Below are 23,204 nucleotides of genomic sequence, written 5' to 3'. Positions count from 1 at the left end.
GTTTGTAGTTGTTTATCCAACTTTTAAATTAATTCTCGCCTATACCCTATTGACCATGTAGGCATCTTCCAGAAATTATTGAATATTTCCTGTCTCTCTTTTTGAGAAAGCATCTTTCAAACCGTCGTGCAAGACCATAATGCATAGCATATAACATAGAAACAAACTATGTGTAGCCAAACTGTAAAAAAACATTACACTCTCGATATCAAAATACCATCTATATGTTACTATAATATACACATAGTTGTTTTTGTGAACCGTGGTTTTTGAACCTTACACATAGCTGTTTTTTATTTTTTGAAATAACTTCGGAGCGAGTTTACCCAACACATAGATCATTTTACTGGCCTATAGAGAAAAAAATAAGGAATGACTTGGTATTTAAAAGTCATTTTTGATAAAAGTGACACATAGATGGTTTTGCTAAAACGGTGACGATATATAGAAATAGCTACTTAAACTTAGTAATGACGAAAATATTTTCCATTTATAAAATCAGCTCACTGGGGCCTTATGTTAGAACTTGCGAGTCGTGTGAAACATCGTAGTCATTCGCGAAAGTGACGTAGGTTATCGAAATAAGGCATGTCGAAACTTATCACTACCTGAATTAGTCATAATCTGTGTCGACAATATTGCCCATACCAAAGGGCACTCGTGACCATAGTCCCCCATACGAGTTGAGTAAGTGAGCATGCGCACTGATGTCTCGCGCCGATAACGCAGTTTAGTTTTCAACTGTCAAATAAAAGTGAAAGGTTAGGCTGCGAAAAGATAGTATTTTATTATTGGGCTCGCGAGAATAATTACCTACATATTATTATTTTATATTTTGCCAAAGCATTGCTATAGATTTGTATCGTTCACCCAATTATTGTAAAATATGTCAATCCCATAAATAGTTACTTTTGCGGCACTTTTAGGATCACGTAATCATCCGCGAAACAGATCAAATAATTATGTTAGCTTATGTCAAAATGCTTTTTCACTCAGTGATGCACTATTTATACGTAATTTTCGATTAAACAAAGAGCTTGTGAGATATATTTTACAAATTCTCACGCCATATAGGTTTATTAGGTATCTTAAGTTTAATGTTACTACCTACCTACAAGCGTGAAGAGTATACAATGCGAAAAAATGAATATGGTTGTATAGATTAAAATTAATCAAAGACATAGAAGATGTATGTTATATTTTGACACATTATTACGTTTATAATAGTATATCCATGGAGAATTAAAAAGTCGTAGGTAGGTATAATGTTGAGACGGACATAACCTCACATACCTCATTTCAATTAAGATCACTTAATTGAAACCTCTCCATTCTTTTGCTACTTTTGCACGACGAAGGACGTGAATTCATGTAGGTACATATTACCCGATTTCCATGTTTATTTTGATATTTCGTTTCGTATGTGACAGTGACCTTGAAAATCAAAACGTCAAAATGAATGAGTTCGCTGACGGAAAGAACACGGCATTACCAATTTATAAACAATAAAGATGCCCAATTATTATATTACCTATTCACAATGTTACTTAATACTCTGTTATCTTGAGTTCAATTAATTATGTTAATGTTTTATAATGGTTTGTAATGAATAAATACCTAGGTACATAAAAATAAATGTTATTGAAGACACTGTGTTTATTTTGTTAAATCTTGTTTTACAGTGTAATAATATTATATGGTTTCGCATTTATGTAAGGTTATATTCTACGTACATATATCTATATCATATTATACTAAATCAATCGAATATTGTAGGAATTATACACAAACATAACCAACAAAAATAATGATTTCGTTTGACATTTCATTTTTGACGTTTCATCTTGTACCATAGACACCGATTTTCTCGGTTTTGGCGATGTTGCCAATTAGTCACTCGCGAGTTAAAATAGTCCGTAGCGAGTGGCTTCAAAAATAGGTGTTATCGTATACGGTATGAAACGGGCGATACTAACTTGTCATACCACACGGTTTTCGACCATACGACTCGCAAGTTCTAACATACCCGCCCTGGTTGGAAACAAAATGAATTAATTAACATAAAAGGTTTAACAGAACTGTAATTTTTTTGTCGGGTTCGCAATGTCTAGTTTACTTCCGTTACTCTTCGACGTCATTGGTGACCAGAAACGACACGTGCACGGATGATAAAAAATGGGGCAGCATGTTGGCGCTGCCCAAGGGCGGCATTTTGTCTAAGGATGTCATTGCAAAAATCACTAAGAATGCGGCAATATCTGACTTTATCCTTGTCTGGGATAGAATGGTGATAATATTTTCCCCTCAATTCACATAGGTCAGATCATGTAGGTAAAAAAAAACACATTTTAGTAATAGGGATATTATTATTTTATTTATTCTCACAAGAAATAATGAACGTGTAGTACGGTTGGGACCAAAGGTTGGTATGACTTCAGTGGGGTATGCCTTGATGCCAGATCAGGTGTGCTTCCATTTGAAATGCTGAGTATGTCGACTATCCATGATAACTCTGCCAACAAATCCTACCTCTAACCTCTCCGTGGGGGTCCCTAGGCAATGCAGCATGCTGTAGCAGATAGAGGAGGGTGCAAGGCGAATCACCAGCGCCTAAAAACTGGTACATTCTGGCTACGGGAAGGAAAACCCCTACAGAAAACCAGGGCATGTTCACGGGCCCTAAGGTGGCAGCCCCACCAGTGAACTCGGGTGCTGTGGGATGATCACCTGCACACCCTAAAACAACAGATTAATCCAAGCACAGGGAAGCCTCGGACCCCCGTTTCCATCTTGACGACCTCGCCTGAATTCGGTAAACGATTTTGTTTTGGAACCTACAATATCCGTACTCTAAATGTTCCTGGAAAGGCCGAGCATCTAACAGAAATACTTTCTCAATACAAGTTAGATGTTCTCGGGATCAGTGAGTGTCGACTCACTGGCATTGGCGAAAAGTTTATTCGTGGGTTTCGTCTATTGTACTCCGGACACGCCACATTGCGACGTAGTGGAGTCGGATTGCTGATGTCCAAGGAAGCTTGCAAGTGCCTCACCAGCTGGGAACCTATCTCCGAACATCTACTCCGCGCTACTTTCAAGACCAAGTCGGGCTCCATCACTTTTCTGCAGTGCTATGCTCCCACAGAGGCTGCTAGCGATGCAGATAAGGATACATTCTACGAAAGTTTGGCGGAAGCCGCTGGAAATATCCCCAGCTGTGATCATGCAGTTATCCTTGGTGATCTTAATGCCAAAGTAGGATCTGACCCCTCGCGTGGACCCTTTGTGCTGGGAAAACATGGCCTTGGCCAAATGAACGATAATGGTTCCCGTCTGGTAGATTTTGCCTCAATGAATGGTCTTGTGATTGGTGGTAGTCTTTTCCTTCATAAGACCATCCACAAATATACATGGACATCGCCAGACGGTAATACAAGAAACCAGATCGACCACATTTTGGTCAAAGCGAAATACCGGCATGAACTGCTAGACGTGCGGACATATAGAGGTGCAGACATCCACAGTGACCACGAACTCTTGGTCGGGAAATCCCGTATAGACCTCAAACGAGTCCCAAAACCCAAAAGGACGGTCAGACTCGATGTGGAAAAACTGAAAAGTACCCGTGTGCGTGCAACCTATGAGCTGGAGCTGCAGAAGCGCTTATATGATGCTAGAACTCTCACGTCTTCCATCGACTCGGATCCCTTAGAAGGAAAATGGATATTATTCCGGGATGCTATAATGAGCTCCGCAACTACTGCATTAGGAGAGCGGCATACGCACAGACCGGACTGGATGTCACCTCATACATGGGAGATGATTGAGAAGAGGAAGCTCCTGAAAGAATTGCGAGACAATGGTACATACGACCCACAGCGCAGCGCGGAATACCAGACAATGGACCGCGTGGTAAAGCGTTCTGCCCGCCGCGATAAGCGCCGACGCCTGGATGACCTATTCGGGATGCGGAATCTGCTGCCTGCAAGAATAATCCAAGTGCTCTCTTCCGCATCACCAGAGCAATTTGCGGTAAGAAACGTCCGGTGGTCACTGCATTACGCAACTCTGACGGAGTGACAGTCACCGAACCTGCAAAGGTCCAGGAGCTATGGCGCCAACATTTCAGTGATGTCCTGAATCGCCCACCTCCATTGCATCCCTTCGATATTCCGTCGGAGATCACTGCCCTCGGAATCACTACTGCATCGGGATTCTGCGAAGATCCTCCGACAACTGCTGAAGTTAAAGAGGCTGTCAAAAGACTGAAGCGCAGGAAAGCTCCTGGAGATGATGGCATCCATGCAGAATTTCTGCTCTGCGGACTGAGCGCTGTATTGCCGTACTTGTGTGACCTTCTGCACGAGGTGTGGGAAAGGGAGCAGTGCCCCAAAGCCTGGAGGGATGGTACCGTTGTTACTCTGCACAAAAAGGGTAACCCACAAGACTGTTATAATTACAGAGGAATCACTCTCCTCAGCGTTCCCGGGAAGGTGTTGGCGCAGATTCTCCTGTACAGGATTAGAAGTCCCATGCTGGACGTTTTGCGTGCGCAGCAGAGTGGATTTGTCCCGGGGAAGTCCTGCTCAGAGCATATTTCAACTCTCCGAAGCCTTCTGCAACAGTACCAAGAGATGAATATACCTGTCGCCTGCTGCTTCGTGGACTATGAAAAGGCATTTGACAGTCCTCATCGTGAATCTCTGTGACAAATTCTGCTAGGATATGGTGTCCCACGGGAACTGGTCGCCGTGATAAGTGCTCTCTACACCAATACAGAGTGTCGCGTGAGAGCAGCCGGAACATCCTCTGACCTCTTTGAAATCACGTCAGGAGTCAAGCAAGGATGTGTACTTGCGCCCTTTCTTTTTATCATCATGATGGATTTCATAATGCGTAAGACGGTTTGCCCCGACAGTGGGATACGCCTACATCATGATGACACAAGCGATCTATGCGAAGAAAGACTGTGCGACTTGGAGTATGCAGACGACGCAGTCGTGTTTGACTCGACGATCGAGAGGTTGGAGGTGACCGTGAACAGGCTAGCCGCGAACTCGATGCGTGTGGGTCTTCATCTGAATGCCGCTAAGACCAAATCCATGTGCAGTGCTGCTTGCATCGACGCCGACACTCCTCTGCGGGTTTCTGGTCTGCCCGTCGAGCTGGTGTCCAGATTCAAGTACTTGGGTGCCACGGTTGCCGATGATGGTGGTATTTCTAGTGAGCTTGGAATCCGCATGGGTGTGGCGGGCTCTGCGTTCAACCAACTTGGAGTCGCATGGAGGTCAAGGCTGTATTCTGTGAGGACCAAATGTCGTTTGTTTAACGCGTGCGTGCTACCTGTGCTCCTGTATGGCTGTGATCTTACTAAGCTTCAAGAGTCACGGCTTTTGAGCTTTGAGAATCGATGTCTCCGCAGAATCTTAGGGGTACATTGGTACGACCGCGTTACAAATATCCGAGTTCGTGAGCAGACACAACAGCCTTCGGTGATTGAAGTTATCACGAAGAGACGATTCACGTGGCTGGGACATGTATTCCGGATGCCGCCAAAGAGTGCGGCACTTCGTACCCTTGTGGCACAGCCTCAAGGGTTCCGTCGCCGTGGCCGGCCCTCCCTCACCCTGCAGCGATGCTACAAAAGCGACCTACGTGCTGCAGGTCTGACATGGCGGGAGGCACAGGAGTTGGCGATGGACCGAGGGAAGTGGCGCCAACTTGTGCTTGCCCTATGCCCCAATGTTGGGACGTGACAGGGTGAAAGAAGAAGAAGAAGAAGTACGGTTCAGAAATGTTTTCAAAACTAATATGTCCAAAGACGACGGAGGATGAATATTTTACTCGTATAGTTCATATATAATAATAAATTCACTCAGAACTCAGTAGGATGACTTATCGGTCTTTGTTTCTATAGCGGCCACGTTGATTTTTGTAAATGCTTGATGCTGATTGGCTGTCTACAAAGTCACATGGACTTATCGAAATTTGGAACAAACCGCACTGTGGACTTAAAGTAGTTAGGAATTCATCGTGATTTTGAGACTCTCTTTGAACTGATCAACATTTTATTACTGTGGAAATCGGCCGGCAGAACAAAATTTCCTCATTATCTTTTATTATTCTTTCTTATTTTCTTTTATATTTCTTTCATTATATTTTAAATCATGGTGGACTTATCGTACCTTGGAACTATACGACTCATTTATTGTACACAGTATTTTATTAAATTATTGACTCACATGATTATTTTATAATATGAGCCTTATCTCATAGCGTAAAGTCACTGAAAGCATAAGAAACGTTTGAATGCATAGAATTTATTTACTAATATGAGTCGAAGATAATAAAAAAAACCTTCATGAATACAGATGAAGAGTAAACATATGAAAATTAAGCGAAAAAACCATCCCCGTGTCCACTAATTCAAGCAGACAACGCTCAGCATTACTAGCCCTCACTAAGAGACTTATAGAACTACTTCCATTAGCTCGTTACCTGTCTTTGCTCGAGTACTTCTGCTAGACTTGCAGATTCAAGGCTACACGATTATCCTGCTCAGAGTTCGAAGGTTGGCAGTATCACAATATCGCCGCCGCCTGGTATTGATTCTTCGGGCCGATACGCTCAAAGAGTTGGTGTATACACTATGGCATATGACGCAGAATTGCGAATCTGAGAAGCGATGGACCTCCTCTTCCAAGGGCAGACAGACAGTTGTTTTTTCCAAATATAAAGTGGCAGATGAAGATAACCAAATTCATGTCCAGAAACTTGTACGTATGCAGTTGTTCATATTGAATCTAATAAAATTGGAGACCGTATAGTATATGGTCATATCTTTCCGATAAGAAAGCTCATGGCAAACTGTGCACTGTGAAATGTTTTACATACAATTTACATGTAACCAACCAAATCGACTCCAGGGCATTAGACTTCTCAGTTCTTAGGGTAAACTATTGGTATTAGAGTGTATATTGTACGGAACACATAGTGACAACTCAAAAACTAACACACATAAATAGGTTATGTAAAAACTGCTCCTAAATCATTTTTTACTTACATGTCACATGCAGTCTTTTAACAATCGGTTCCATAATTACGCACATTCCACGACTCTATGCGTAAACATATGTCTTTTGAGATGTGCATTTCTTTTAAACGTCTTAACGCACAAAGGAGCGGTGCACTGGAACGGTCTGTCTGGCGCATGCGTGGCCTGATGCTTAGTCCTGTCTCCACTACTCAAGAAGGTCCTCGGACACAGGCCACAGCGATGAGGTCTTTCTCCTCGATGCCCTCTCGAATGCGCCTCCAATGTAGCTTTTTGAGTGAACGACTTTGAACATACGTGACACACAAAAGGTTTTTCTCCCGTGTGGATACGTAGGTGCGAACGCAGGGACGATGGCTGGCGAAAACCTGTGCAGGGAGATAAAATTTCAATTATGATTCATGTCATATGTTTCCCATCATTTATTTAATTATCTATATAAATCCATTCATCAAAACCCAACAGTCGATTAGTGGTAGAGCGACAGTTACTCTGAAACTGTGAAGATTAGCAGCATTCGCAATTTATATTATTTTATTGACAGTGAAATTCCACAGGGTTACTGGCACGTCAGAAAAATAATCTTTACAACGGTCAAAGGTTTCACAAAAATACAGTAATCTAAATTTTAACGTTAGAATTTTGGTACCAGATTACAAGGAAGGAAGCTGAAGATTTGTTGATGAAACATCATTTATTCACTTATCCATAGTTGCTATTATGTAGTCGTTGCTGAGGGTTGGGGCTGAAAGACAATTGACAATGACTACAATATATCTGATGCCCTTGACAATCCTGAACCAGTCTTCACTACATCTTAATTTCTGAAGATTGTTATAATGGTAAGAACATGGCAATCTTGTGATGAATTTAATAGATAATGAAAAGACATAGGTGCCTACGCAAATTATAAACCAAGGAAGCATCAGCAAATTTTAAGAAACTGTTGATATATTCTTTAGAATAAGTAGATTTTCGAGTCAATCGAATGAGATATTCTAAATGTTTTTCTTAAAATCTATTCTTAAATAGTACGTACATGGTTATGCAGTAAACAAAGAAATGGTAAAATAATATGACACAGTTAAAATATAAAATACTGACTATTGTTTTCTGCCTCCTGAAAAGTTAATATGTTGGCGAATTAGGTAAATCAATTCTAAGGCAACATAATAGCACCTGTACACGTGCATGGATTTACTGGCAGCAATAGTGTGTATGTTAAACTATCGTGGCAATAACTGTTTACACGTAAAAGTACTGTTCCTCCAATCTCATTCTTCAAAAGTAAGCGAGACACAATGTACTATATGGTACTATTTGACAGATAGTGAAAATCGGTTAACCTCGAAATGAGTATAGTTAATTTTTTTGCTGGCAGGTTCGCCACTATCATTCTACTGCGCAGGCGCAGATCGAAAATATCCCTGTCGCATGAAAATTCAGAAGCTTCCAAACTTTTTTGATTCATGCATGCAAGCTTGCAAATGCAGGATAATACATATTTACCCATACGTTATGGCCTCGATAATACTTACTGTCAAGAATAAATCCATGCACGGGTAAACGGGGTATTACGTTTTTATATACAACATACGAACAATAATTAATATCGATTCCGACCATGTCCGATCCTAATAAGATCGTATAGGTCCACAGAGTGCAGGTTTGTATAACAGATTTTATTTTTACGAGTAATGGATGTCAGCCACTTGCTCAATCTATTAGGTCCATACTCTGACCATACACAAATTGACAAACAATATGTGTACTTATTAGACCCAGGATTCGGACCTGGGACCCACGACGCTATAGGCCGACGCTTAAGCCGCCAAATGAGAAATATTTACATACTTAGAGTAAAATAAAATTTGATTAACATTTTGTATAAGACACACGGCAGAAAAAATACCATAAACTCATTTTAAATGTTATGGTGGTGCTGAAATACATTAATTATGTAAAGGATAAAATTACAACACGTAGAATTTTGAACTGGAAAAATATTTACGAACCCTTTCCACAGAGTTCACATTTATACGGCGTCTCTCCGGTGTGGATGTTCTGGTGCAGTTTCCAGCCGACACGGTGCCCGAATCTCTTGTGACAAACGTCACACTCATATGGTTTTTCGCCAGTATGAGTTTTTATATGAGATCTGCAATTAAAGTAAATGAAACATTTTGTGGATTAACAGCATCGCTGCCTCTGGTTCCGATCGGAGCCGCGTCACCACTCATAGTCGGTGCCGCCGTATCCGATCGGAGCCGCCTGTATAGTAATCACGAAATTGTCATTATTTCACTGGCACTACCATTGAGTGAATTATTTCTTAGCTGGCATCGTAGATGAATATGTTACCGATATTTTTCGCTAATTGGTTTTTAATTTGTTTTTTTTATAGACATTTTTCGGCACTGTGTTTTATAAGGTCCTATCTACATACCACTTATCATTATCACTTATCACATGTTCAGCAGTGGCAGCATTAGGTTATTTAGAATATTTTTCAGTATGATTTTATAAAGATAAAAAGTTTTTTAGTCAAGCACGCCACTGTTCAAAGAAAATATTAATTGTTCTTCATATTAGTGTTACTAAAGTGGATTGCTTTGAAATTTGATACTTTTCATAACATGGTGAACACCAAATCTCATAAAATCAATTAGGGAAGGATAAATTTCATTATCTCAGGCCATAAAAAAATCCATAAAATAAATTGCATACCATAATAATATTTTCGAGCATTTTACAAGGGCCTTCATTCACAAATTCAATTCAATTCAATTATTGTAATAACATAACTTATTTATAAGAATACGGTTCAAGTTCAAGAGCAGTGCCGCTGGCTCCGACCGGTGACATTATATTTTACTGCCGTATTGACATGTTTATCTACTAAAAAAATATTATGAATATAGTCATCACTTGTTTTCATCTACCTTGACCTAATTTTTACGTTTTCGTGGATTGGCACATGGGGTCAATTCTATAGTATATACTAGGCAGCGAAACTGTTAATCATTGTAGGAATCTATTACATTGAAAAAAACGGTAAAGAAACATTTTAGGAACATTAGGATTTCTTTTAACAGGTCTATTCATTAAGTGGCACATAAATGCTCTGGCAAGTCTCACAAATTATATTTGACAGTTATCAAGCATTTCTGAATCCAATTTAATATCAATACATTCATTCATTGATTTATGTGATTTTTCATAATACATACGTATTCTGTTAGTTTTTTTTTAATTATACAGTCGAACTTGGTTATTACGAGAAAGATGGGACCGACTGAATTTACTCATTATAAGCATTACTCGTTATATCGTTATATACCATTTTTCGCGCCACGTTCTATTTAAGCATAGAACATAAAAAATCTGAAAACCATCGTAAAAATCCCCAAAACAAGCATGGCAACTCTTCTCATGGAAATTTAAAATAATATCAAAACAGAAATTGCCAGTTGATACTTAATACATAATGCATTTGAAGGATCATAAACAAGCCACAATGACCTACATTGGCTATTTTGTCTATTACTTATCCAAATGATGTCACGAAGCCTGATGAATAACTCTGTGAGTATATGTAAAACTCTACTGGATGTGAAGATGGTATGGATTACATTTATGACAAGAATCTTATGTACAATTGCCATACATTGACGATGGTAATGTTGACGACTATGAAAATGGCGAGCAAAACAAATTGTTTCACTTCTGTCATGTGTGCTCGCTACACTATTTTTTTTCAATACTTTGTCATCATAAAAATAAAGCATTTAAAATTACTTGAGATGCGTAGAGTTGACGAAAACTTTCCCGCATAGAGTACACTGGTAGGGCCTTTCCTTGGTGTGAGTCCGGGAGTGCTCCTTCATTTGTCCACTTTGCGTGAACCGGCGTGGACAAAACTGACACTGGAACGGACGCTCACCAGTGTGGCATCTCATGTGAACCATCAATGCATGGGATAGTCTGCAAAATCATCAGTAAAAATTGCAGGTGTACAGGTAACATACATGAACGGTGTGTGTGAAATATAATACTGGGAATAATACAATGACAATAACGGCCACTGTGAGTTAGTTGGACAATGCTCTTATAATATTATATAAACTGAGGAGCATTGTTTCAAAGTGAGACCTAACCTCTTTGTGACAATTTTCAGTTGATATGACTGAGGATCGTGATCGGGATAATTTCTTCTCAATGGGTTGGCCACACCCACTCCTTTCGGCATTTTAAGACACGCAAAAGAACCGTGGCACTCATGAATTGATGCCATCTGAGGCATTTAATTTTGCTTTAATATTCTAATGCAGCATGTTGTCACCTCCGAAAGGAGGGGGAGGGCGTAGGACGCGCTGGACCCCCCCTGAGATGATGTAAAGTCTAGGTTATGTCTGTTTAGGCTTTTTCTTTCGGGGACATGCGGGTTTAATTGACAACGCGGATTTACGGCGGAAACAGGGCTTTTTATTGTTGTAATATATATACAGTAACCAATACAGCGTCTAAAACATGATATTTAAAAAAAAAAAAAATTCGCGGAGGTGCGTCGGTTCCGAGCGACCGACACGAGAGAGGAAAAAACCTGAATCAATCTCTCTGGCAATCTCGCTCGAAGCGACCGGGCGGTCTCTTGCGTATGCGTCGGCGCGTGCTGACTGAACCATCTGTCATTGCGCACCCCAGAAATAGATTCGACTGCGCAGGTGACGCCATATTGATTCGATGCATGATTTGACATATTTTTACAAAATAACGATATTTCTTACGGGCTAGATATTTCTGTATCATAGTCGATCTGATCATGTCTGCATGAATCCGCCCAATGATGATTCAGGCCTCATGGCCTTGGATCCTCTGAGGATGCCATGGTTTAGGTTTAGGCGGTATCAATGTCTAAAAGACAAAACAACGCGGACAACATAAACGGTGCTTAATTATGATCGTTAGGCTATGCGTATTCAATAACCACTTGTGCATGCGACAGTTCGTAATAACTCGTAGATGATCACCCTTAGTTATACCTACATGCCAAATGATTATCACAGGCCTCAAAGTATGGTGTGTCTGAGCATGGGAAATGTACCAGGAAAAGTGAGGGTATCCACGATTAAATCAACAAGAAGCTATAAGTAGTAGACGGGATAAATGTGAAAGTCAGTGCCATCTGCTAAATTTTGTTAATCCCGCCCACTTCTGTCACCTTAAAAATCCATAATAAATTATTATAGATATTTTTTTTTTGAAATGAACCCCCCCTAGCCCATTTTTCTGTGTGCAAGCCTGAACAAAATATCACAATAAACTTGTGCTTCATTTTAAAATTAATAGCTAGGTACTCCAATGAATTGAAATTCGAATTCCATCAAGTACCCTCGATCGATAGTATTAGTAGTAAATAGCTACTCACTTGAACACTTTCTGACAGTCACTGCAAGAGTGTTCCTTCGGACCGTCTTCAGTTTTCCTTTTTTTAAGATTTCCCGATTTCCGTTTCTTGCTTGTCTTTCTTATAACTTTGTCGCCTTGAGATTTATTGAAAGCAGTACTTTTTACTATATTTTCATTTGCAAAGTTACATTTTTCATTTTTAATTGTCACAGAATTTTTTCTGGAAGTTATTATTCTTTTTGAAAGTGGCTGTAATGAAAAGATAACAATAATTAATAATATTAAAACGAGTAATTGACGCACCACCATCGCACGCCCATAGAGGTATTAAATAAAAAGAGGGGCAAAGAATCGGCTTTCTCATGCAACTGAATGAAGCAGGCCAACAATAGCCGACAACTTACGAGAAATGCAGGGCATCACGGAGGATTTACTTTGGTTATTATAACGTACCCATATAATATATTATACATTATAATGTTAACGTGGAAATTTTGCCACAAATTGATTACCAGCCCGCCGCACCATACTAGCCTGCTTCACCATACTTTCATAAAACCTGCCGGCCCTCTACCTTCACCTCAAGCCAACCCCTGCTATTAAACCACTACATATTTGTGATTTTCAAGCGTACTATTTTCGAAAATTTTTGAGTCGAGATAAAATTTTACGAAATCGGTGCCAGTTGTGCAGGTAAAAGTTTTTGACAGGCAGGCAAAAATTTTAAAAAACAATATTTTGCACTCGATATCCTGTAAAGGTCCCAGGTTCAAATCCTGGGTCTGGCAAATACACATTTTGTTTTTCAATTTGTGTTTGGAGTCAAGAATATGGACCTAATAGGTTGAGCAAGTGGCTGACATCCATTTCTCGTAAAAAACAAAATCTGTTATACAAACCTGCACTCTGTGGAGGCCTATGCGATCTTATTAGGATCGGACATGGTCAAAAAAAAAAATCCTGGACAAAATGATGTTCGAAATGCAAGTATTTCAAAATCACAGATATACTTCAATTTTATTTAATAGTATAGATCAGGGATGGGCATACATGAGGTCAACGAGAGCCACATTCTGAATTTTCATATATATAAAGACCCACACTATTGCCACATTCTCACGTAGTATTAAATACACAAATTCAACTTACTAATTGATTAATTTAAAGGAAAACTCACAAAAATACAAGTATAATGGGAAAAGAAAATACCTATAATTTTATCAAAAAATATTGGGAGCCGCACTTAACCCAACGAAGAGCCACATTTGCCCACGTTTGGTATAGATACAATACGTGGATGTACAGACAAGACATATGCTAATGCACAATCTTACTGCGTCAAAAATATACAAATCATTATTAATGTACCATATTATCGTCTTCTTCTGAGGAATCATTTAAATGATCGGATCCATAGTCATTCAACTCATTCAATTTGTTATCCATCCCATTATTACGAACTTCAGCATCCTGACTGCTAACATTAAATCCTAATGTATCACCATTATCATTGACAAAATTCTTTTGATTTAACAGACTTTCAGCTTTAAATCCTTCATTATTGTCTCCATTTAAGTCATGTGACATTTCTTGTGTTGCAATATTTTCAGTGTTACCATTTACAACAGGGATACTTGAAGTAATAATACTATTATTGTCTATGATTGTTGCTTTGTCATTTTTATTCACAAAATAGCTATTGACGATTGTTTGGAGTATTTCTTTGGGAACTATTTGAAGCTTCTTTCTAGGTACGATTTGGACCTCTTCTAAGATGCCTGATTTTGGATTTGTCACCTGTAAAAAAACATAACATTAAAGTTCAAATGTAAATATATCGACATTATGTAAAACTAACCCATTATAAACCCTATGCATAGTTGATAGTTTAGCAAAACAATAAATAACGTGACAATCTCATTTTGATGATTGAAAGTTCTGCCATTTTTCCTAATAATGCTTTTCAATTTTATTGACATACAATGGCAAACGTACGAGAACCCCACAATATAAATTCAATAATTATAATGTAATGTAATGTAATTAATATTATAAACATTATGCAACTAATTTAATAGTTGCTGTATCAGCGGTTTAATTTAATTGAATAAATACACGCACTACAGATAGTGTCCCCAAGTGGATAGTAGGAGAATTTATTGCAAGTATTGCGACACTACGTCAGTTAACACATGGCAACAACAAATGTCAAACTAATTTCAATAAACAAGGATGTAGGTATTTAAAGACATACCAGTTTTGTATATCTCATAGAAGAGGCATTATTTTTGTGTAAATTGACATGTTCCGTCAACTCGATCTGCACTGTAAAACTCTCATCGCAAATTCCACACTGCCACTTCTTGCAGTTCTCCGAAACTTTAATATTGGCCTCGTCGCAACTCGCCTTCAGGCAATAATTCGAATTTTGATACCGCCATTTTAAACTGTTTTTAAAATCGCAGCTCTTATTCTCCCTCTCGAACGATTGCGTCGCCAGTTTCTCCCGCATAAATTCCCCGTTTTGCGAATGCAACTTAGCGTAGACGTTCTCGATCTGTTCATAATTGCTGTAGCTCTTCGCACCGAGCAATTTGCAATCGTAACCCAAATTAATATTCCTGTCATCGAAATGATCCCTGGTGTTCATGTTAGCATTAAAACAATTTTGTTTATTTTGTTCTTCGTAGACATCTGTTGGATACCGGCAAAAGTTATCATTTAACTGCTTGTCATGACCGTCAACTAAATCTATGTGTGACACATCTATTGTATTCAACCGTTGCGCTTTATTAAATTCATCATGTAAATCAACATTCTTATCACAGATCATAAAAGAATCCAAAATAGACGTATCTCCTGAATGATTTCCAGACATCCTGCCGTTATTCGGCATAACATAATTGTGATAATCCACCATCGGCGCATGGTATCCATTACTTAAATTAACATTAGATTTTTGATTTAAAATATGTGCAGAACTGTCGTAACACGAATTAAACTGATTTAATTTGACAGAATTACCGATATCGTCTTTAAATTTATCGTAAAACGAACCAATATTATTTATTTCGTCGGTTAATACATCACTATTGCAATATTCATTGCCCAAATTATGACTTGTCTTGATAAGTTCATTGTCGGGAGGTATTTCATGTTTAGTGTTGCCGCTCTTTGATGTTTTTTTGTTTCCGAAATGTATTTTCATATGGCGTGTCAAGTGGTTGCTTCTTCCAAAACAGGAACTACACAGTTCACACTTGTAAGGCTTGACTCCAGTGTGTATCCGAGTGTGTTTCACGAGATCCGAATGACTTATAAACTTCTTTGAGCAAATTTCACAAGTATATCGCTTGTCGCCTTTATGCATTCGTAAGTGGCATATAAGAACAGATCTGAAAGAAAACCGAACATTAAAGGTTTATAACAAAAAAACAAAATATGTAGATACCAACAACAATAATTTATAGCGCCTGTACACGTGCATGGATTTACTTGCACCAATAATGTGTATTTTAAACAATCGCGATAATATCTGTTTACATGTAAAAATGCTGACTATCTCCCCAATTTCATTCTTCAAGAGTAAGCGAGACGGGATGTTGTCATTATATAGTACTATTTGACAGGTCGTCAAAATTGCTTAACTTCAAAATGAGTATGCGGTGTGGTTCGTTTTTTTACCGGCAGGTTCGTCACTATCGTTCTACACGCAGGCGCAGAGATATAGAACGAATTCCAATAGCTGTGTGAAAATTCAGAAGCTTCCAAACTTTTTTGATTAAAGCATGCAATATTGCAACTTGCATGATAATACATGTTTACATGTGCATTTTCTTATTATGGCCACGATAATATGTACTGTCAGCAGTAAATCTATGCACGTGTAAACGGAGTATTAAAGTTTGAAGAATTAATAGCTCACAATTGCGACATTAGTGCCAAAGTCACACCTTAAGTACAGCTGATGGTCTATAGTACATAATTCAGAACACACTAAAAACATCCCTATTGCTATCGAGCGGGACTCGAACCTGCATCTATCAGATTCTAGTCAATGTGCTTTATCAATTAAGCCACCGGCACCATACTTAATCACGTTAAAATTAACTAATAACTATAATACAAGGTGTTTCATGAACAATTTCAACAGCAGCGCATATGTATCTATTTAAACGACCTGTATCAACCGCAATATTCAGTCTGTGTGGATTGAGCCTAACAACTTGCAAGTCAAAAATAAATTATAGACCAATTATTGTTTGATGGTGAAGTAAAAAATGGGTAAAATGTTTTTACCTTTGAGCAAAGCATTTGGAGCAGATTTCACATTGATACGGTTTCTCTCCAGTGTGTGTTCTCATGTGCGAAGCCAAGAGGAACTGCGTAGTAAAACATCGACTGCACACACCACATTTGAAATGTTTCTCACCTGAAAATTTAACAATCTCAGTAAAATATTAAATTATGACCTTTAACAAAAAAATTGTGCTAAAAGTTTATGCTGTGGTAAAAATACTGTAAAGTTGCATGTTGGGCATAAGGCGTAACGATCACAAAAGAACACAAGTACGCGTCATAGAGGTCGCTGAGCAGATGAAATGGCAATGGGCTGGACAAATGCCGTGATACAGTGGTACCCAAAGGGCACTAAACTTCCACAGCCCTAAAACCCACTAGATAGACGAGCTCATAAAGTTCTGTGGATGTACGTGGCAACAGAGAACTAGGGGACCGAGAAGAGTGGAAAGAGCTATGGGGAGGGCTTCATCCAGCAGTGGATCGTCCCCTGCTGATGATGATGATGAAAAAAAATCATAGCTGCAAAATGTATAGCATTTTCAATACAAAATAATTTTATTGGCGATATGTAGAGAAACACTAATAATTAATACCTATGTACATATTTACAAGATGAATCTCACTGTCAGCGATAGTGAGCTTGCTGACCTACATGCTAGCCTCGATAAACATTTCTTTGTCAGCAAGAAACATTTTGATTTCCTCTGTCACTGAGAAGTAAGATAATATCCAACCAGATTTTGTTGGTGCACAATGCAGTGTTTTACGAGGAGACACGATCCCATCGTTTGCTTCAATTATCACACGAATAGTTTTTTTTTATGTTCGAACAGTTTTTTTTTATTTTTATTTTTTTATTTAATTTTTTTTTATGTTACGAACAGTTTATCACAAATAACTTACCAGTATGTCGTGTTGCGTGTGTTTTAAGAGCAGGCAGATGCGAGAAAGTGGCCCCACACGTGACGCACCTGTAGGAAGGTGAATTGGCTTTCTTTTTCTTGCTTAAAGATTTGCGTTTGCCGCTGCCTTCGTCAAGATGCCGACTGTGTGTCAACTCATGGCATTTTAAATGTGCAGCTTGCGTGAAACCTAAATTAGAAAATGTCATATCTTCAGAATAAGTTGATTTTAAATGTATGTAACTCATAAAATTATATTATGTTGCACAATTAATAAAAGTATAAAAGATTCAGTTCTATTGTATGGAGGTGGCAAATTTTCGACACAATAAAAAGAATGTTGATCCTTAGTAAAAATCATACATAATTGTATCACTAACAGAAACTGATAGAAACCGGCTATCTGCCTAGTGAAACTAATTTGTTCTTACACTATCCTATGAAAAGTCTTATGCTGCGTTCTCACATGTAATTTTTTATCGTTCAACTGCATGTTGAATGACATTTGAACGTCAATTGATATATAAGTGGAAACCATATTTCAACAAAGTTGATAAAATTGTAAGTTGAATTGAACAAAGTTGAGCTCCCTTCTACTTTTAGTCGATTCAACAGTGAATCATCATGAGTCAACTAGTTACCTTGGTAAACTTAACAACTCGCATCGACACGTGAGACTTATTTGGACATGCATGCGATTAACCGATGATCCTATCAATTTCTTTTGCAACAGTCAATATAAAAACCTGCAACAAAAATCGACATCTGCTAACGCGGCATTAGAAAGAGTTTGCAGAAATATGTGCTGATTATCATAGATCAATGATTACAGTGATAATTTAAAAATGAAATTTCACTCTATAATATTGTGAGATTAATTGGTTGAAAGTAAATAAAATTACCATTTTCGATACTAAGCCAAGAATATGGGCATTTACAGAGCGGAGGTTATAATAATAGATCTTTTTAAGATGAATGATTGTTAGCTATTCACCCTATGCTGTCCTTGTACTGGATCAAACACACTATTGAAAAAACAATGAGATAATTTTAGCAACCGTTGTTCAACATGCAACTGTCAGGGCACTCTGCTAACTGGGCCACTGTGGGTGCAATCGCTTAGAAATAAGGTGCTCATACAGAATCGAATTAACGAAATGACTACATTGAGAAAAACGACTGAAGATTTTATGAGTCTCATACCCCATTTACACGTACATGGATTTACTGCTGACAATACGTATTATTGCGGCCATAACAAGAAAATGATCATGCAAGTTGGAAGATTGCATGCATGATGTGACGTTGCAGATGTCACCAACGGCCTAATTAACAATTTTAATTAGTGGAGAGGTTTTTCTCTCGCGGGCAACACAAAAATCCTGCGGTTGGTACTTCGAGAAAGCATACGGGTTTGATGAGTGGTGGGTGGGATCGTTCCTTGGGCGATCGATTTCCGCTCGCATCTTTCTTTTTCTGGTAGAACTTTGACACAAGAGGTTGTTGGACGAGCGGCTGTAAATACCTACGTTTAATTTTTATTATTAATTAATCTTAAGTTATTTGTCTTAATTATAACCTCACTCACATGTGGATATTTTGTTTAAGCTAGGTTAAGTTGCCGAGGATATATTCTATTAATATCTTAGTTTGCAGACGATAGTGCGTTTTTTGTGTAACGTAAATATTCGTTTATGTATTATAATACCATCGTTTATGAACGATGGTGATTTGACTTCGGCGTTGTACCGCCATTATGTACTTTCGTAATTATTTGATATTACGAAATTGTACCATTGACTTTTAATTTACAATGTCATATTAAATACAGTGAGGTTAAATTATCACGGTGTTTCATTTAATTTAATTGTATCCTATATTATGTTCTTTTACGTTCTTTTCTTTCACAGAAAAGGCTTTGGCGTCCAGTTCGAGTTTAGTTTTCAATGCTCGCAATTAACCGCTGCAACGGTATGATAAACCCATCCATCGGATACCAATTGATTCCGATGGTCCTTTCCGTAACAGGATTGGAATTCACCAGAGAGATAGTGCGAAAACCCTGTACCCTGAGCTAGCGGTGCCTGTTATCCACATAGACTTGGATAACAGTGTTAATGGATCGTTAGATGTTATAAATTCTTTTAACAATGAATCAAAAAAGTTCGGAAGATTCTGAATTTTCATACCACAGTTGGGATTTTTCGATCTATGCCTGCGCAGTAGAATGATAGTGGCGAACCTGCCGGAAAAAAAACAAACTACACCGCAGAGAGACTCATATTCAGTAGTACCATAAAATGACAACGTCCTGTCTCGCTTACTCTTGAAGAATGAGATTGGAGAGACAGTCGGCACTTTTACGTGTAAACAGTTATTGTCACGATAGTTTAAAATACACACTATTGCTGCCACTACATCCATGCATGTGTACAGGCGCTATCATACTGTTTCGACAGTTTTAATTTAGAATTAATGAATAAAAAACTGTAGATGAGTCATTGTATTGTGAGGCGTTTATTAAAAAGAATTACCTTTCGAACATAACTGACAGACATAAGGTTTTTCTCCAGAATGGCTGCGTAGATGAACTTTCAAGGAATGACTGAGTTTAAATGCAGAACCACAAACTTCACAAGAAAATCGTTTTGGCATATTTTTGCGGTCAGGAGTGGGCTGGAAAAAAAACAATAATATTTAAATACAGCAGTTAACTGGAAATACATACATCAATAAGAAGTTAAATTATCTATTAATTACGAATTACATGTTTACAAATTAATTTACAATAAATTACACCAATACTAAAAATTACAAATCATTAAAAAAATTCTAGAGCAGTCCTGCTTACGTATTTATACTGAGACCCTCCCGTATGTAGATTGGCGTGCATTTTGAGTCCATTGAGATGTGAGAAGGACCTACCGCAGTGTGCACACGTATACGGACGTTCGCCGGTGTGCGAGCGAAAATGGGCGCGTAGGTGTGACCCATTTGTGTAAGATTTACCGCAGGACGTACATTGGTAGGGTTTTTCTCCTGAAATAAATATTGAGAACATTTTTCATTTTCAATTTGAACTAAGCAAATTGATATCTTAAAAAGTTCATAATATCAAATTTAAAAAATTAGTAAACTAGAGTGGAAGCCCGATTTTAAATAAGTTTTCCGTTATTCACATTTTACTATTATCTGACCATAATTTCTGCAGTCTCGTTTCTTTTTAGCATATTCTAGTACATTTAAAACCCGGTTTTATGTTTTTATTTCTGGCAATTTATGACCGAATTATTCAAAATTCAATTTAAATTATTAAAATTATAATTTCAACTTATTTTAGCACACTGAAGACAAATTTCAAATTTAGAATAAGAAAAATGGAAGTCAGGTTTAATTTTGTAATAAAAGTGCTGAGTACCTACAACTTTGTAAGTGTTTATAAAGTCAATATATTTTTTAAACTTGCTAAAAATTTATAATTTATATAACTGCGACTGGCGCGTTTGGAGTCGTTGGCCATTACATATAATTAACGAGTTATTTAAATGTCGTAATTAAAAGGTAATTAAAAGGTTAGCAGTGATTGTGTATAAAGTATAGAATGAGCATGTAAGCAAATATGAGAAAATTCTATGTAATCATGTATCAGTAAAGATAAATGACGGCAGGGCAAGTCAAGATTTTTGTTTTATTTTCTAAACTTTCTTTAAGCACCAAGGCGCATGGTTGCTACACCAGCCTCGTGCAGCTTCGTTTCGGGACAAGGAAATGCAGCACTAAAATCTTTTCATTCTGACACGTTTATAGCGTCATGAAAGACGGCCGTGCACAAATCGAGTCTGCATATACATAAAAGGTGGAGATGGGGTAACTTAAATCATTGCTCTAATGGTCAATATTATAGAAATTCAATTACCTGTGTGTGTTCTTGAATGCTCACTGAGATGTCCAGACTGTGAGAATTTCTTATTGCAAACTTTACATTGAAATGGTTTTTCTCCTGTATGCGTTCTCGTGTGGGTCTTCAACGTGCAACTCATTTTAAATGATTTTTCACAGTATTCACATTTAAAGGGTTTACCATCAGGTAACTCTACATTTTTATTCGAACTCTGATGTATATTTTTACTCCCATACAACGAGATTGTTGGTGTATTCAGCATTTCCGATTGAATTTGGAGGTTATTTTCTTTCCGACTTTCCAAATTTGAAATTTGAAATTCGTAAGATAGCGGTATATTCTCTGAGACGTGATCCATGATACTTGTAAAGTTAAGGGGAATGTCAATAATTGTTCAAAATCTAAATCTATTGGAAAACTGAATTAGTGTCATTATTTTTTATCGATTGTGCACAAACATAAAAGCTGTCAAAATATATTTTGTTATGAAAATATTAAAATTAAGATTCAAAAAGCGTTGAATTATTCAATAATTCCTGTTCATTGTTTATGAACATTACAATAACTATGGTGAATCCTACGAAAGATATAAATAAAATTAGTTAAAGATTGATATTCTTTCTTCGCTGCCAAAACATTGGAAATTATAATAACATAAAATAATAGACAATGTTATTGAATTGTCTATACTAAGGATCGCCTGACGCGATGAGAGCTGCCACATGGGAAAATATTATTATATATAAATGTAAATTATATAAATATTACTTTCAAAATTTCATTTGAAAACTTGAATGATAAAATTCAAAATACATCCTCATCAGTCAATTTGGTAAAAGATAAATGAGTTTTTCATTTTAAATTCATAGAACCAATGACGTTCAAATCGACCAAAGCCGTTATTTTAATATAGCCTAGTAAAAGAAAGTGGCATTCGAAAAAATATTTTTAAATATAGCAATGGTATTGACAGATAAAAGATAACCAAACGATTTTAAGTACATAACAATGAATTTTTCCGAACGTCAGGTTATGTTTACAAACTGTGCGTAAATTGGAATTTATTCCCATAATAAGTTGCTGATTTGTTTCAAAAGAATATGGAGTGCGTACACTAAGGTTTGTATTTATATTTTTGCTTAACATGTTCCTATGCTCGGATAAACTATCGGAATCGTAGTAAACAACATGTTTGCCGAGTTGTATAAGGTGCATGACAACATTCCTTAGAAACGTTGCATTTTCACACTATGAGTAATTACTGGACATTTTCAACTATTAAATAATTCCAGAACGGAATAAATCGTTACCAATTAAAGTCCTTATGAAATCTATATTTATTGTTTTTAGACGCTTTTGTATGGTTTTGACATGATCCTGATATAGAAATGAAAGTTTTCTCAACTTTGATTCCCTACACATAATACCTCAGATATACAGATTATGCTTTATCTATTATAAGAATGGCTTGTTCAAATTCTTTTATCACTTTTTCATTTCGATGGTGAGACAATACTGACTGGTCAAGATATTGGCCTAGTTATACAAAAACAACCGACACAACACTAGTTAACTGGTTTTAATTAGTAGACAATGCATTTTTATGTTGATATACAAGATGTTTTAATTTTAGCAT

The 23,204-nt window shown here is 37.5% G+C and overlaps 3 protein-coding genes across 4 annotated transcripts in view; 2 read left to right on the top strand and 1 right to left on the bottom strand.

The window, feature by feature from the left end:
- Positions 1–2,351: 2,351 nt before the first annotated feature.
- LOC147078133 (uncharacterized) lies at positions 2,352–22,259 on the bottom strand. Of its 2 annotated transcripts, XM_085961225.1 has the most exons (12): positions 21,584–22,256; positions 20,519–20,706; positions 20,202–20,343; positions 17,669–17,857; positions 16,763–16,895; positions 14,718–15,858; positions 13,832–14,260; positions 12,483–12,712; positions 10,853–11,038; positions 9,070–9,212; positions 7,064–7,422; positions 2,352–5,301 (listed from the first exon to the last, which is right to left on the bottom strand). In XM_085961225.1, the coding sequence occupies exons 1-11, from the start codon at positions 21,924–21,926 to the stop codon at positions 7,100–7,102; spliced, it is 3,447 nt and encodes a 1,148-aa protein (XP_085817351.1). In that variant the 5' UTR covers positions 21,927–22,256; the 3' UTR covers positions 2,352–5,301; positions 7,064–7,099. The 2 variants fall into 2 exon arrangements, with proteins under 2 accessions (XP_085817351.1, XP_085817352.1); XM_085961226.1 differs by lacking the exon at positions 2,352–5,301 and having other exon boundaries at positions 6,152–7,422; positions 21,584–22,259.
- LOC147078134 (uncharacterized) lies at positions 3,025–6,679 on the top strand. The gene is made up of 3 exons (XM_085940176.1): positions 3,025–4,032; positions 4,182–4,412; positions 6,563–6,679. Exons 1-3 carry the CDS (start codon positions 3,025–3,027, stop codon positions 6,677–6,679), a joined length of 1,356 nt encoding a protein of 451 aa, XP_085796302.1.
- Positions 22,260–22,568: 309 nt separating the features above from the next.
- The window catches only part of LOC147078132 (uncharacterized), a 61,188-nt gene continuing 60,552 nt past the window's right edge, over positions 22,569–23,204 (top strand). Inside the window, exon 1 of the mRNA XM_085961234.1 lies at positions 22,569–22,687. The gene's annotated coding sequence lies outside the window, so the exon portion shown is untranslated. The remainder of the gene's footprint in view (positions 22,688–23,204) is intronic.

The sequence above is a fragment of the Rhyacophila brunnea genome, unplaced genomic scaffold (genome assembly GCF_057557595.1).
Source record: "Rhyacophila brunnea isolate RB1 unplaced genomic scaffold, BYU_Rbru_1.0 scaffold_12, whole genome shotgun sequence".
NCBI lineage: Eukaryota > Metazoa > Arthropoda > Insecta > Trichoptera > Rhyacophilidae > Rhyacophila > Rhyacophila brunnea.
Note: the sequence above shows the minus strand (reverse complement) of the source record. Positions and strands in the feature narration are given on the sequence as shown.